General features: G+C 40.3%; 1 protein-coding gene across 1 annotated transcript in view; it reads left to right on the top strand.

Moving 5' to 3' along the window:
• LOC122789775 (probable global transcription activator SNF2L1) overlaps positions 1-15,481 on the top strand; it is a 2,109,210-nt gene that overhangs the window by 1,571,580 nt on the left and 522,149 nt on the right. Inside the window, exon 17 of the mRNA XM_044057215.1 lies at positions 7,013-7,132. Within this exon, the coding sequence (XP_043913150.1) occupies positions 7,013-7,132 (120 nt within the window). The remainder of the gene's footprint in view (positions 1-7,012; positions 7,133-15,481) is intronic.

The following is a 15,481-nucleotide window of genomic DNA, read 5'->3' as shown; positions in this document are numbered from 1 at the left end:
TTTCCGGGGTCCATTGTGGCACCACCTTTGTGGAGCGGGACCACTGTTGCTGTACGCCATTCCTTGGGTACATATCCTGTAGTAAGGCTGAGATTGAACAGTGACTTTATGTGAGGATTTAGTTCTTCTTGGAGCTCGTGTAAGACGCAGCCCGGGACACCGTCCGGTCCCATTGATGCTGTGTTTTTTGCTTTGGAGAGGGCAGCTCTCACCTGTGCATCTGTGATGTCAGGGAGGCTACACTCTGTCGGGATAGACATTTGCTCTTTTGGGAGGGAAGGGGGGAGAAGTTTGCACTGAACCTGTCTGTCAGGATGTTGGCAATGTCTGTGGGTTCAGTGTATTTTTTGTCATTTTGCACTAACTCAGAGCATATCTGGGAGATGCCACCCAGGTTCCTGACATAACTAAAGAAAGCCTTATGATTATCTTTAGCGTCTTGTGCAATTTTTCTTTCGAAGCTGGCCTTAGATGATTTCATGAGGGATCGTAGTTTCTTGCTAGTACTGATCAGAGATGCCTTCCCTTTTTGGGATTTTGCTCTATCATGTAGTAGCTTCCTCCTTCTGTTGTATAGCTTATTTATGCCCGGGGTCCACCAGACAGGTCTCCTGCCTTTGGAGGAGAGAGTCTTGGTTTTATTTGGGATAGCACGATCCATGCATTCCTGTAGGTGTCCATAGAATGCGTTTGTAAAGTGTGAAGTTTGCTTTTGAGAAATTCTTCACCATGGTTTCCTTGGCTGGGGGTGGGAATGGGATATGGATGTCCAGTGAGATTAATTTATGGTCAGATCTTACCAATGAGGGGTATACCTCTGATATGGAACATAGAGTCCCCATGTTGGTGATGATCAGGTCCAGTATGTTTTCCCCTCTTGTGGGAGTGATGACCAGTTGTTCCATAGCATTTGAGTTTATAAATTCTAGGAACCGTTGGGCGAGGGTGTTGGGGCTTGAGTAGGTCTCCCAGTCTATGTTTGGGTAGTTGAAGTCACCCAGTATAATGGTGTTTGGAGAGACCTTCATATTATCCAGTGTTCTCAGGAAAGCCGAGTGGGGTTCCTGAGTTTGGGAGGGTGGTCTGTAGCAGGCTACAAACTGAAAGGCAGTTTTGCCCACTGTTAGTTGCACGTGGATGGTCTCCGATGCTTCATGCAGTGCCACTAACCTGGAGGTGTGGGTATCTTTGATGAATATGGATACTCTCCCTCCTTTTGTGGTTCGGTCCGAGTTTTGGGGCCGAAAAGCATGGGATAAATACTGCTGAGACTCAGGCATCTGTGGCGTCACATTTGACGACCCTACATTCCATTTCTAATTCATCCATGAGGCTTATCCCTAATGCAGCTGAAGGTACCTCAAAGGTGGCAGGTTCAGGTATTTCCATTAGGAGGCGTGTCTGGATGCGCTTATGTGACTTTGCAGAGCCCTTCAAGTCCTCTTTCATTAATGCTCCTTTTGATGAAACCTTATTCGGCCCAAAATGAAAGACCCTCTCTACAGTGGGAGTACATTTTTTGACACATCAAAGGACCTTCTCCAGGAACCAACGAATAGGATGAAAAATGTGGGTCAGAAGTCCCAGGGTGCTTTTAAAAATCCATGTGGAAATAGTTCCCCCAGAAGAAGGGGGGGGCTTAAATGGAAGATTCCGCCCATGTGGCAGAGGAGGCCACAGAACCAAGGGTCTAGAAATTCCTTCTCTGCCAGACCCTAGCAGCACTCCTGAAAGGAGGCCTGATTCTTCCCCTCTGGAGGCAGTCACGGGTCATTTATCCCTGCACCCGAGAGCCTGGCTAGACATCACAAAAGATACTTGGATCCAGGGGATTATTTCCAGAGGTTATATAATTTCCTTTTTCCTTCCACCTCCATCTGTATGCAAATTTCCCAATGTTCCACCCTGTGAGAAGAAAGCAGCAGCACTAGAAATACAAAAGCTGCTAGAAGAAAGAGCCATCCAAGAAGTCCCACCAGACCAGATAGAATCCCAAACTTACTCAAGATTGTTTTCAGTGCCAAAGAAAACAGAGACTGGAGATTGATTTTGGATCTCAGCAACTTGAACAAATCAGTTTGACACACAAAGTTTTGGATGGTCATGGTTCAGTTCATACCACCCTTTTTGTGCAAGGATGACTGGATGTGCTCGATAGACCTTCAGGATGCATACTGTCACATAAAAATTAACAAAGAATCCAGAAGGTATCTATGCTTCTGGCTGGGTGCCAGTCATTACCAGTTCAGAGCACTGCCCTTTGGCCTCACGGCAACCCCCCAGGATGTTCACCAAATGCATGTCAGTGGTAGCAGCTCACATGAGACTGCAGGGATTCTGAGTGTTTCCCCACTTGGAAGACTGGCTCATTACCGACCCAACCAGGTATCTACTAATAAAAGCGTGATCAGGTACTCCAGGCTTGCTCTCCATCTGGGGATAGCCATGAATTACAACAAATCTCAGAACTGTCTCAGACAGAGGAGAAAATTTCAACATGGTATCAGTGACAGCTTCTCTTCCTGTCTCAAGAGTACAGACTATCAGATTCCAGGTGAGAAGAATATTTCACAGTACCACAATCTCAGCCCGATTGATTCTACAAGCCTTGGGGTCAATGTCATCAGCTATAGTCCAAGTTCCTGAAGCAAGATTTCACATGAGAATTCTTCAATGGATGTTAGTAACACAGTGGTCTATTCTTTACCAACACGTCACCCCAAATAAGAATCACTCAGGCATCCAAGAAATACCTTTGGTGGTGAATTCGATCAGATCAAGTACTACAAGGCCATCCTTTCATTCTCCCTCAGCCCAAGACCATAGTGACCACGGACGCATCCCAAATTGAGGGGGCACTTCCTGGGGAAAACAGTCCAAGGCACTTGGTCCCTTGAAGAGGCCAACAAGCATATCAGTGTCTTAAAAATGAGAGCAGTGCTCTTAGCGTTGCAGGCCTTCGAAGACTCTTTCCCTTTTGGGACAGTTACAATTCAGACAATCAGTATGTCAGTAGTTTGGTATATCAATAAACAAGGAGGAACCAGATCTTATCCTTAGTGTCGAGAAGCTCTCAGAGTGTGGCAATGAGTGATCACATCCAACCATTTTCTGATAATAATGCACTTTCCAGGGAAGTCCAACATGACAGAAAAACTGAGCAGGTCCATTCTACTATCTCACAAGTGGTCTCTCAACATGAAGGTGGTAGAAATCATTTTTCGCCAGCGGGACCAGCCTTGTTGTGATCTCTTTGCATCTCCCTAAACAACAAGTGCAGCAGCTTCTTTGCTCTAATCCCCTCACCAGGTGAATCACTGGGGAATGCTGTACTACATGATTGCCCCCCCCCCCCGGTCTCTTCTGTGCATATCCTCCAACTCCCTTGATCCCCAAATTTCTGCAGAAAGCCTTCCAGATGACGAGCAAAGTCCTTCTAATTGCACCTTACCGGCCTTGATAGATTTGGCTCCCCTTTCTTTGCCTTCATCTAGTTTACCCAGCTTGGATTCTGGATCCGATTACAGCCCTCCTATCTCACTTGACAGGCATGATTCACCCAGATATCTCAAATCTAAAGCTGACAGCATGTTTTCTCCACTTCCTTTAATAGCCAGACAACCTATGTTCTTTTCCCCTGTCCATCATATACTTTTATCTTCCCATAAAGCTTGTACAAGAAAACTTTACAGATGTAAATGGAAAACGTTTGTTTTTTGGGTGCATCAGAAACATAATGACCCCTTTTCAGCCTCTGTACATAGCACCCTTGAATTTTTGGCAACAGTTTTCAACAAAAGAGATAGCTTCTCAACCATTAGAATTCAATTAGCAGCCATCTCTAATTTTCACATTGGATTTGAGAACTCCACCCTGGCTTCATGTAATCTTTGGCATTCTTGAGAGGTACCCTTCTTCTGAGACCTCCTTATAAAGATCCAGCTTCACCATGGGACTTAAATTTGGTACTGCAGGCCTTGAATCATTCCCCTTTTGAACCAGCAGCAAAATGGGATCTAAAGTTTATGACCTTGAAGACTATTTTTTGATAGCCATCACCTCTGTTAGAAGGATTTCAGAACTTCAAGCATTGTCTTCCAAACCTCCCTACTTGATTTTTTACAGGGATAAAGTAACGTTACAAATGAATCCTTCTTTCCTTCTTAAGGTGGGTTCAGAATCTAACATCAAACAGTTCCGTAATGTACCAGTTTTCTTTCCTAAATTTGCAAATAAAGGTGAATTATGTTGCACTCATTGGATGTTCGCAGGCACTTATATTTTTGCCTTCATAAAGCAAAAAAAATTAAAAAGATGGATCAGTTATTTGTCTCCTTTGCAGACTCTAAATTGGGCAAATCATTTGCAAAGGAAACTTTAGCCAGATGGCTGACAGATTGTATATCATTTGTCTACAACAAGTTGAGTCTGTCCTTACCAAAACCTTTAAGAGCCTATTCAACTAGGTCCATGGCTACTTCTTCAGTGTTTCTGTTTAGGTCTTCCATGGACGACATATAGAAGCTGCAACTTAGGCCAATCCTCATACATTTATTACTCATTACAAACTGGATCTGGTCTCATGGGGAAGAACGGCCTTTGGCTCAACTGTCCTCAGAAATGGCCTTCCGTAGACTCCGCCTGGGATTTTAGGTAGCTAGGGACTGTGTCCCATCTGTCGAGGAATGAATGAAAATTGACATCAGATACAAAAGTTATGTACTCACCGTAACATTCCATCTGTATTGATTTAGACCTGTTGATGCTGAGTAGCATAGAGAAGGTTGCTTTTGAGGGTTTAAGCTGATGCCTAGATTTAGGAGTTCAAGGAGGCTTAGGTACAGATGTTTTAAATGCATCAGCTTAACACAGTTTTGTGTTTACCATACGTGGATGTTGCGTAGGTGTTGGCAAGAGTAAGACATTATTAATCTCACTGCATGTTACTGGTTTAGAGAGGGGCACCTCCAGTTTAGTTAAGTATTTACACCTCTCACAGGTGAAAGTCCTTTGGATTAAGTAGAATTTTATTTATGAGCAAAATGCAGTTCTTACACTGCCTTAGGATACCATGTGCTATAAACATGGTAATAGAAAGAGGTTCACTATCTCCCCACAATGGCAAATGCTAGAAAGTGATGATGATTAGTGAGGGCTAGAGAGGGGCAGGGAAAATAATACGAGGTAGGGTTGTCTGAAAAAATGTGGGACCACACAGCTAAGTGAAGGATCATTGAAATCCACACAAGTCAGCTCACCTCGGCACAGCTTTGTGCAGCTCAGTACAACCCACCAAGAGCTGGTGTGACAGAGCACAAGTGGATAACTCACTTATGAGTTAGAAGGTTCCCTTTCAATAGTACTAGAACTGAGAATGTGCTTGCATGCACTGCCCACTATGTAAATACAACTACCGTGCTGCTGTGCTCACCACAGCTCTGTGCAGTAAGTATCAATCAATTAAACAAAATAATCAATGAAAAGCAATTGTAATCTGTAGCCCAGGTGCTAAAAGCTACATAGGGCCTGCAGTAATTTGTATATTTCTTACTTCGATCAAACCACTACTTAAATCCAGTTTGGCCAAAACACCAGACCAAATAAATTATTCAAAGCAGAAAATAAAATAAAAATTTACTCAAAACAGAAATGAATAGGTTGGCATAATGGTTAAGGTGTTTACCTTAGGAGTTATCTTAGTACTAATCTATGAACCTATGAATGTATAGACAGTAACAGGCAGTGTAGAGTGCTGCTATAAATAACTATATCAGTTAGGCAACTTAAGTGCAGACAAAAAAATAGAAATTGAGTTACTTATGTATTGTCTTCTCTGATTTTAAAACTCCCATCAGAGAGCCAAACACTGAATGCATGTGATGAAGGCCTCTTGAGTGTTATCAGAAGACATGCTCAAGCTACAATCTGTGTGGTAAGCATCATTCAAGGAAACAAAATAACCAGTGAAAAAAATGAGTGTAAATCTGAAGTCCAAGTGCTAAAAGCTGTCCAAGACCTGCATTAAGTTCTCTATCTCTAACATGAATCAAACTACTACTTAAATCCAGGATTGCCAAAACACCAGGCTAAACAGATCACTCAAAACTGAAAATAAAATGGAAAAACAGTAAAAGAAAACACAGAAAACAGCATTAAATGACAATATCAGTTAGGCAACTTAAGTGCATACACAGAAAATTTAAATGACTTTCCTAGCACTCCAGCAGAGAGTCAAACACAGAGTACATGTGATAAAGGCATCTTGAGTCTTACCAGGAGAGAAAGCTAAGCTACACTCTGTGCAGTAAGTATCAGTCAAGGAATGGACTATATTAAATCTTGAAATGATTTATAGCCCAGGTAGCCAATGTTCAGTTAACAACACAGATGTCCGAGAGATCATTTGGGGGGGGGGGTGAGCTTATCTGGTCAGCCACTTTGGTCATCCTTTAGAGAATGGAGGCTGGTAAGGTTATAACATTGACTTATACCTAGCATAGGGTGAATACATCACCCACCTCTAGTGGCTATGTTGGTGTGCAGTACATCAGGATGGATTTTCTTGCTTAGCCATGGACTAAGAGGTGTATGTGTGTGGGAGCATGCACATCTCCTTCTTCAACCAAGTAGTCGTGACAAGTTAACAGGCAGCATAGTGTAGGCCTCTGAAAGGGACAAGCAAGGTGACCTGCTACCTACTAGCTGAATCTTCTGTCTTGGGGAAAGGATGGGCCAGTAGAGCTTCCAGGAGGAATGAGTGAGCTGTAGGGCTGTTGCCTCTTCTGTGGATGCTAAGTTCATTCCCTCACAGAATGAATAGGTTGTTTGAGATCAGGTAGTGTATCCTTCACGATAGGTCCATTAGGGATGGAAAGAAGAAAAATAATAAAAAAATCTTGAAATGCTTTACAAAGGATTAATACTTGCCATCATTCATAGCTGTTTTATGTTTGTTGTGTAAATTATCTTTATAAAAATGCTAATTAATTGATTTGTTCTTAATTGTATTTAGACTGCAGAAATGAATGAACGTTTGCACAAACTTGGCGAAAGTTCACTGAGAAATTTCACTATGGACACAGAAACAAGTCTATATAATTTTGAAGGTGAAGATTATAGAGAAAAACAGAAGGTAACTTTTTATTTTTTATTTAGTAGATGCAGTGGGGTTTTTTTATTTCTATCCATGTTTTTCTGATTGTATTTATATTTTTTGTAGCTGCTGTGTAGGATGATCTAAGGGATGTGAATAATTTGATTTTTTTTGTTTGTTTTAGAATAGGTGCTGGGCATAAATTTGCTTCTGCCTTTGAATGTGCTTATTACAACACATTTGTTAAGTAAGAAATAGCTTTCTTACAGAAGAGACTAAAATCTGAAACGTTTCTGGCAATAAACCAGTTAGAAAGTGTTGTGAAATTTATAGGTCTTGAGGTTAGAGCTTGAAATTTTTAGTGCTTGTCATTATCATATTCAAAGGAGTCTAACATTGACACTGCCACTGTGTTTCATTAAACCTGTAAGTGTGATTGATGATGTAATGCTTGAGCCTCAAGTCTGTTGTACTTATTTGCTAGTCTTTTTACAGCTTTTGTGAAAGTAGTGTAATTTTTTAAACAGGTTTTAACTGGGGCATAATGCTGTATATTGCTTCCCCAACATCATACACTGCAAAGAATGGATATTGCAGTCACTTCAGATAAAATCACTTCCACTTACTTGCTATCAGTTGTGAAAACAATAACTTTGACTGCATTATCAATGGCAAAATGCTGTAGATTGCTTCATAGTGACCATCCTTTTTATCTGATTCATGCAAAATTTGTTTTAGCAGTAGCTCTGGTAGGGGCATTGAACAACCTGTTTGCTTTTTGTGAAAGAGCACTGACTTAATTTTTGTAATCTCATGGCTAGATTGCACATTGAGAAAAAGGTGGATGAAGGAATAGCTGAGAATATATCTAATAGAATAATTGCAATTTACCACTCGAACTCAAATTTGGGTAGAGTTAGTATTTATTAATTATTTTATCTTTCTTTATTGACGGGGAAAGTCTGACTTGGCAGAGCCCATTTTCAGCAGGGACCAAGGGAGAAAAGCTCCATTTAAGTAGATTTATATTAACAAGTCAGTTTCAGACAGTACTCAACAAAAAACAGTTACATTTCTCATTAAAAAAAAAACATATTTACAGGACAGATGTATATAATAAAGTATTTACATCAACATTATAAGTCTATACAGTTCTTGTAGCTCTAACATTTTGCAGGATGTAAATGAAGTGATACTGTAGAAGGAAAAGCATTGTAAATAAGTTTAATGATCTTACATTTCAGTAAAGAAAGGTTTGCAAGGAGTTAAAGATACATAGTGAAATAAGTTATAAAGTTATGTAGGAAAGGAGATTTTAGTATTGTATAGGTTTGTAAAGACTTCAAGAAATATAATGAAGTAAGTTATAAAATTACATAGGAGGTGAGGGGAAATATTAATAATGTACAGAAGGATAATGGTAATAGCATATGACTAAGAGGGCATGGTATAGAATTAGTTTGGTTTAGTCTACCTGTTCCAGATTGGTGTATCTAGCAGGTTTATAACTTAGGTATACAGGGGATGGATGAGAAAGTAGATAGGGGAAATTAGAAAAAGAGAAAGATGAAAAGTGTTGTTTAAAAGGGGGTGAAAAGGAGTGTATTGCTACAAGTGCAGGAGGGGAAGTTATTAGGGGTGCAATGATTCAAGTAGAGTGCAATGATTCAAGTAGAGGAGGGCAAAAAGTTAGTGGTAAGCAACAAGTTTTCTACATGGGGTCAGGGCGTCGTGTTAACTGTCACCATTTCTCTTAGTTCAATGATACACTGCTGCCTTCTTTGACACTCATGCCGGATTGTCACACAGTCTATCAACCTCTTTGCTGGATGCCCTTGTTTCCTTTTGCCTTTGTCTTATCTGTCCCTAATCTTCTTCAACAGGTTGTCTTCTTCTTTTATGCACGTGTCCAAAACAGCATAATCTGTTCTCTTTGATCATTTTTGCAATTTGAGCTACTTTGGCTTTTGCTCTTATGTCCCGTAACAAAACTTCCAGACACCACCACAGCAAATGCGATGCTTTACAACTGTATGTTAAAACACCAGCACGGCAATTACGATACTTAGTATCACCTTCAATACCAAGCTTAGTAGCAATGTAGCCAAATGCCACCATGATAATACAATACCTTTAAACACTTTATTTCACCATAAGAATAGAACAGAAGCTTCTTGTAAGCGCTTTCGGGTTACAACAAACCCTTCATCAGACAAATGGTTTTCCCTAAAAGTACCAACATTTAAATATCCAAAATTGGTGCCAAAAATCCGCCTTAAAGAAATACTAACAATAAGCAAATGTCAGTACTAAGAAAAGCTTGCGTAAATCATCTCATTTTAAAAACATTAAACATTCATGAGTATAATGTATTAAAAACAATATGTGAATCAGATAATTACACACTATAAATAAATAAAGCTAAAAACTAATATAAATAAAGACATTCATAAATGAATTCATAATGTAACAAAATATGCATTGATTATTAAATCCAGCCCGTTTATAATATATATGTGTATGTATTGAGCACAATCATTATGCATTTTAACATATAATAAATACCTGTGTAAATATCAAAGTCAAATATATTATCTAAAGTTATAATGTCAAAACTATATATATATATATATATATATATATATATATATAAATCATATAATAAATCAATAATTTCAAATTGTATTGTAGAAAATATATATATATAAATATATATGCATAATATTGAATAAAAATATATTACTAAACATTAAAATACTATAAAAATATGTATACAAGTATAGTATCATGGTTTATGTTTCAATGGCCTATTGCTTAGAAATGGCTTTATTGTTGTCCTATCATTTAGACCTTTCCATTTATCTGACTGCATACGAATGATCCACCTATTTTCTTCCTGTTCATTATAGTTTTTAATATTGCCTAATCTACTGCTCTTTAAAATGATTTCTATGACCATAAATTTAAATTTATGATCCAACCCATTATTTAAAACATGTTCAGCTAGTGCATTAGTTTCATCTTCACAGTTTATTGCATAAATATGTTCTCTTACCCTCTCTCGCAATGTTCTATTGGTTTTACCTATGTAGAAGCAATAACATTTCTGACAACTTGCTAAGTATACTATGTCTCTAGTTCTACAATCAGCATAGTGCTTAAAATAATATGTCCTCTTAGTGTCTGGATGTATAAACGTTCCAGTTGCCATCATGTATGAGCACTGATTACATCCTCAACATGGAAAAGTACCCTGTCTATTAGAGAAAACTTTAGTTTTATAGTTATTCTTATTATCATAACATAGTAACCTTTTAAGCAGTTTATTATTACGATAACTATAACTGGGTTTCAACCCCACTAACTCTCTTATTTCATCATTGGCTGTCAATATAGCCCAATTTCTATCTATAATTTCTTTTATATCATTATTATTATTAGAAAAGGGAATATTCAATCTGAACTTGTTATATGGTCAACTATTATTCCTCTTTCCATTAGCTTGTAGGACTATATTCTTCTTATAATATGGTCTCTCTTTCCCATTTCTATCAATAACCTGAGGATCTAGAAGAAAATCGGCTTCTTTATGAGAATATCCTCTCTCCATAAATTCATTCCTTAGTTTAACTATAGTTTGAGCACATATATTATCATCACTTGTTAAGTGTGATATTCTTCTTCCTTGGTTTATTATGATATTCTGAAATACATGCCCTGGATGCATGCTGGTACGATGAAGTAGGCTATTCTTCTTACAGTTCTTCCTATACAATGCTGTAGTAAATCTTTCATTTTCTCTAGTAATGAGAACATCTAAAAATTCATTTTCTGTCTTTGACCAATTACCTTCAAAAGCCAAAAAGCTGACTGAGCCCCTCTCCATATATGTTGAAAATCAATTGAAGAATTTAGTATGGGAAACTAAAACCATAATTAAAGACCCACATGAATTTCTAACTACCTTTAGTATAGAAGTAGGGAATGATATTGATGGACTGGATATATGGTTGGTAACCTTAGATGTTAAATCATTATTTATAGTGATTCCTAACACTGGAGGACTTGAACTTTTGAGAACATGTTTATGCCATAACCATGTTGATTCTAATATGATCATGAAATGTATGATGTTACTGGAGTTGATACTAGAAAACAATGTATTCATGTATAATGATGATTATTATTTACAAAAACAAGGAGTTGCAATGGGCACGCCTTGTGCTAACTCGTATGCTAACCTGGTTATGGCTCAATGGGAGATAAATTATGTTCTTAATTCTTAATTTATTAACAATATTATATACTATAAAAGATTTGTTGATGATGTGTTTCTTCTTTGGAAAGGAAATTATACTGATCTAGAAACATTTATAGATTATATTAATCATACAACTAGCTTTTTGGCCTTTGAAGGTAATTGGTCAAAGACAGAAATTGAATTTTTAGATGTTCTCATTACTAGAGAAAATGAACAATTTACTACAGCATTGTATAGGAAGAACTGTAGGAAGAAAAGCCTACTTCATCGTACCAGCATGCATCCAGAGCATGTATTTCAGAATATCATAATAAACCAAGAAAGAAGAATATCACACTTAAGTGATGATAATATATGTGCTCAAACTAAAGTTAAACTAAAGAATGAATTTATGGAGAGAGAATATTCTCATAAAGAAGCCGGTGTTCTTCTAGATCCTCAGGTTATAGATAGAAATGGGAAAGGGAGACCATATTATAAGAAGAATATAGTTCTACAAGCTAACGGAAAGAGGAATAATAGTCGACCATATAACAAGGTCAGATTGAATATTCCCTTTTCTAATGATAATAATGATATAAAAGAAGTTATAGATAAAAATTGGGCTATATTGACAGCCAATGATGAAATAAGAGAGTTAGTGGGGTTGAAACCCAGTTATAGTTATCGTAATAATAAATCGCTTAAAAGGTTACTATGTTATGATAATAAGAATAACTATAAAACTAAAGTTTTCTCTAATAGACAGGGTACTTTTCCATGTCGAGGATGTAATCAGTACTCATACATGATGGCAACTGGAACATTTATACATGCAGACACTAAGAGGTAATATTATATGTGAAATTGTTCAATCTCGCCGTTTGTTCTTATGCATGGGTTCGGTGCCGATCCTCTGCTCCGAGACAGCCACTTCTACAGCTCTGCATCTTGAGAAAGCTCGAGGCACAGTCCTATCCCACAATCCCCTAGTGCTAATCCTCAGATCTAGTTTGCCGCGACAGCACATGCATTGCAGAAGCTTGGGCCAGTAAAGTTTTTCAATTTTTTCGAAGTTTTCTCTAACTTAACTTTATTTAGTATAGATATTTGAGAAATATATATTAGTCTTTTACTAGTGTAGTTGTAGTGGGAGTGTTATATTATTATTACTATTATTATTTTTATAAAGTTTTCTAAAGGCAATTTTTTAGGCCTATTATCCTGTCTGTTTTAACAGGTGTTTTTTCTTTAGGAAAGGCTCAAGTCCTTACTCCTTTTTGTGTGTGTGTTATATACATACCTTTAATTTTTTTTCAGGTGTTTATATATATGTCTGGCTTTTTCAACATGTCTGAGAAACAAAAATCAGGCTTTAAGAAATGTCAATGCGGACAGAAAATGTCTATCACGCATAACCACTCTTCCTGTGTCTACTGTCTTGGCCCTCTCCACTTACAGGAGCACTGTTCTGTTTGTCATTCCTTCAGTGGGAGGGTCATGATGGAGAGGCGCAGGAAGTTAGTAGACAGGGGTTTATTAAAGCCCGATTTTCAGGAGGCCCTTGACAAGGCTGAATTGGTATCCAAGTCTTCGAAGGGGTCCAAGTCTTCGAGAGTGTCGGAGCCAAAGTCATCGGCTCCGAGCACCTCCATTAAGATTCGGACACCAGCTCCACAGACTTCGGAGTCGGCTGTCGAATGTATATCTTTGATCGAGACTCCGGTCTTGGAGCCGGTCTCGGAGGTTCTGCCGCCATCGATCCTTCACTCGGTAACGACTTCGGCCCCTTCGACCCGCTCTTCGAGACCCTTATCTGATTTGGATGTGGATCGAGTGATACAGAAGTTAATGGAGAACTCGGCCCTTTCCAAATTGATCGAAGTTTCATCCCAGCTGGTTTCAAAACTCGAAGCCCTCCCTGGGTCATCTACTGCTCCTCCTCCGAGACCTGTCGAGTCTTCGGAGCCGAGAGTCGAAGTTCCGATGATGGTAGAACCATCGATACCGAAGCCTATAGCCATGCTTTCGGTACCATTGACCTCGACACCCTCGGAACAGATCGAGGGGTCCCGGAGCCGACTATCGTTCCTGGGTTCCGGGGCAGACAGTCGATCCGAGCTGTCGGTACCGACTCTCCCCCTAGGAGCCTCGGCTCAGATTAGTTCGGCACCGTCCTCTGGGTCGGAGCCCGGACCCCCGATCTCGGGGATTGTTCCTGGTTTGTCTAAACCAGGAAGGTCTTCGGATCCGGGTACCGGTGCCTTCGACGCCATGAGGAAGGTCTTGTCGAAACAGACACATATCTCATCGGATTCTTCTTCTTCTCCCCCTAAGGGCCCACGTTCGACTTCTGTATCCTTGGCTCCTACAAAGCGTCGAGACCCAATGCCTCAGTTGCCCCCAGAGGGTGCTCCCGGTTCCTCTGATGCTTCTCCAGAAGCCCCATCTGAAGAAGTACCAAGGAAAAGACTGTGCAAGAGGAGGCACATAGATTCCCCACAGGAATCTCTTACATCAGATACAGATTTAGATGAAGCAGAAGGGTCCCCACGGTCCCCCTCGAAGGATGTCTACTTTGCAGACATCCTGGAGATCCTAAAACAGAGGGGAGATTGGCAGCCTCTTAACCCTTCTGTGGATGAATCAGTATTGCTGAAGGCATTCGGGGCTCTACCTTCTACCTCCTGGGTGACCCTTCCCTTTGACGAACTTATGGACTTGATAGCTCGTAGGGCTTGGGAGACACCTGACACGGTGGAACCAGTTCCCCGCAGACTGAATAAGTTTATAACAGCCCCCCAGGACAAGAGTTTTCTTACCAAGGGTGTTCCAGTGGATACTATGGTGGTGGCGGCAGCCACTAAGAAGGACATGTCAGAGTCCTCTTCCTCTGTCCATCCTCCTAATAAGGATTCTAGGACGATGGACAGATATGGGAAGCGCATTTTCAGTTCTGCGACTTTTTCCATGCGATCGCTGAACTACTTGACGCATTTTACATGTTTACAGAGGGAGCTCCTCAAGGAACTCGGAGATACTCTCCAGGGTCGTACAGATGCTGCTGTTACCAAGAAAGTGACAGCACAACTTAATACCCTTAACTCTGTAGTCAACTCCTCCATGAGGCTCATTTCATATGCGGCAGAAGGTGCGAGTAGAGCGGCAGCTTCAGCGATTGCACTTAGGAGACAATCCTGGCTGTGGCTGTGCTCCTTTGCAGAATCCTTCAAGTCTTCCTTTACTAACGTCCAGTTTGATGGTGCCTCTCTTTTTGGCCCCAAAGTAAAGGAGACCCTCACTAGGTGTGAGCAAGAAGGGAAGACCCTATCTGCTGTAGGAGTCCATTTTTCCACCCCTTCCAGACCATACCCCAAAGGGCAAAGAGGCGGAAAGATGTGGTTCCGTAAGACACAGGGTTCCTTTCAGTTCACACAAAGTGATAATGCCCCTTTCAGAGGCAGAGGAGGGGGAAGGAATGGAAGACGCCGACCAAGCGGCAGAGGGGGTCCGCAAAACCAGGGCAACAGAGATACTTTCTCTGGCAAGCCCTTCCAGCACTCCTGAGAGGAGGCCCGACTGTCCTGCTCTGGAGGCAGTCGGGGGACGCTTAACTTTGTACCTGCTGGCCTGGCGAAATTTAGCTTCAGATTCGTGGGTACAAACTATAATTACCAGAGGTTACGACATAAAATTCATAAACGTTCCCCCTACCACCAAGAGATTCCCAGACGTTCCACCCAATCTGCGGAATCAGACAGTCTTAGAGATCCAGAAGCTGCTCAGAAAAAGAGCCATCCAAGCAGTCCTGGCAGACCAAATAGGATCCGGAACTTACTCAAGGTTCTTTTTAGTTCCAAAGAAGACAAGGGACTGGAGACCAATTCTGGATCTCAGCAAACTAAACACCTTCGAAGTGAAGGAGAAGTTTCGGATGGTCACGCTACAGTCAATCCTTCCTTTTCTGCAGGAAGGAGACTGGATGTGCTCTATAGATCTCAAGGACACATACTACCATATAAAAATGGCCAGACCGTCCAGGAGATTCCTGCACTTCCGGCTAGGAGCCAGTCATTTTCAGTTTCGAGCTCTGCCGTTTGTCCTCACCTCAGCCCCCAGGGTGTTCACCAAGTGTATGGCAGTAGTAG

The sequence above is a fragment of the Protopterus annectens genome, chromosome 15.part0 (genome assembly GCF_019279795.1).
Source record: "Protopterus annectens isolate FY-2018-M chromosome 15.part0, PAN1.0, whole genome shotgun sequence".
Lineage (NCBI taxonomy): Eukaryota > Metazoa > Chordata > Ceratodontiformes > Protopteridae > Protopterus > Protopterus annectens.
This window is presented reverse-complemented; position numbering and strand designations above follow the sequence as displayed.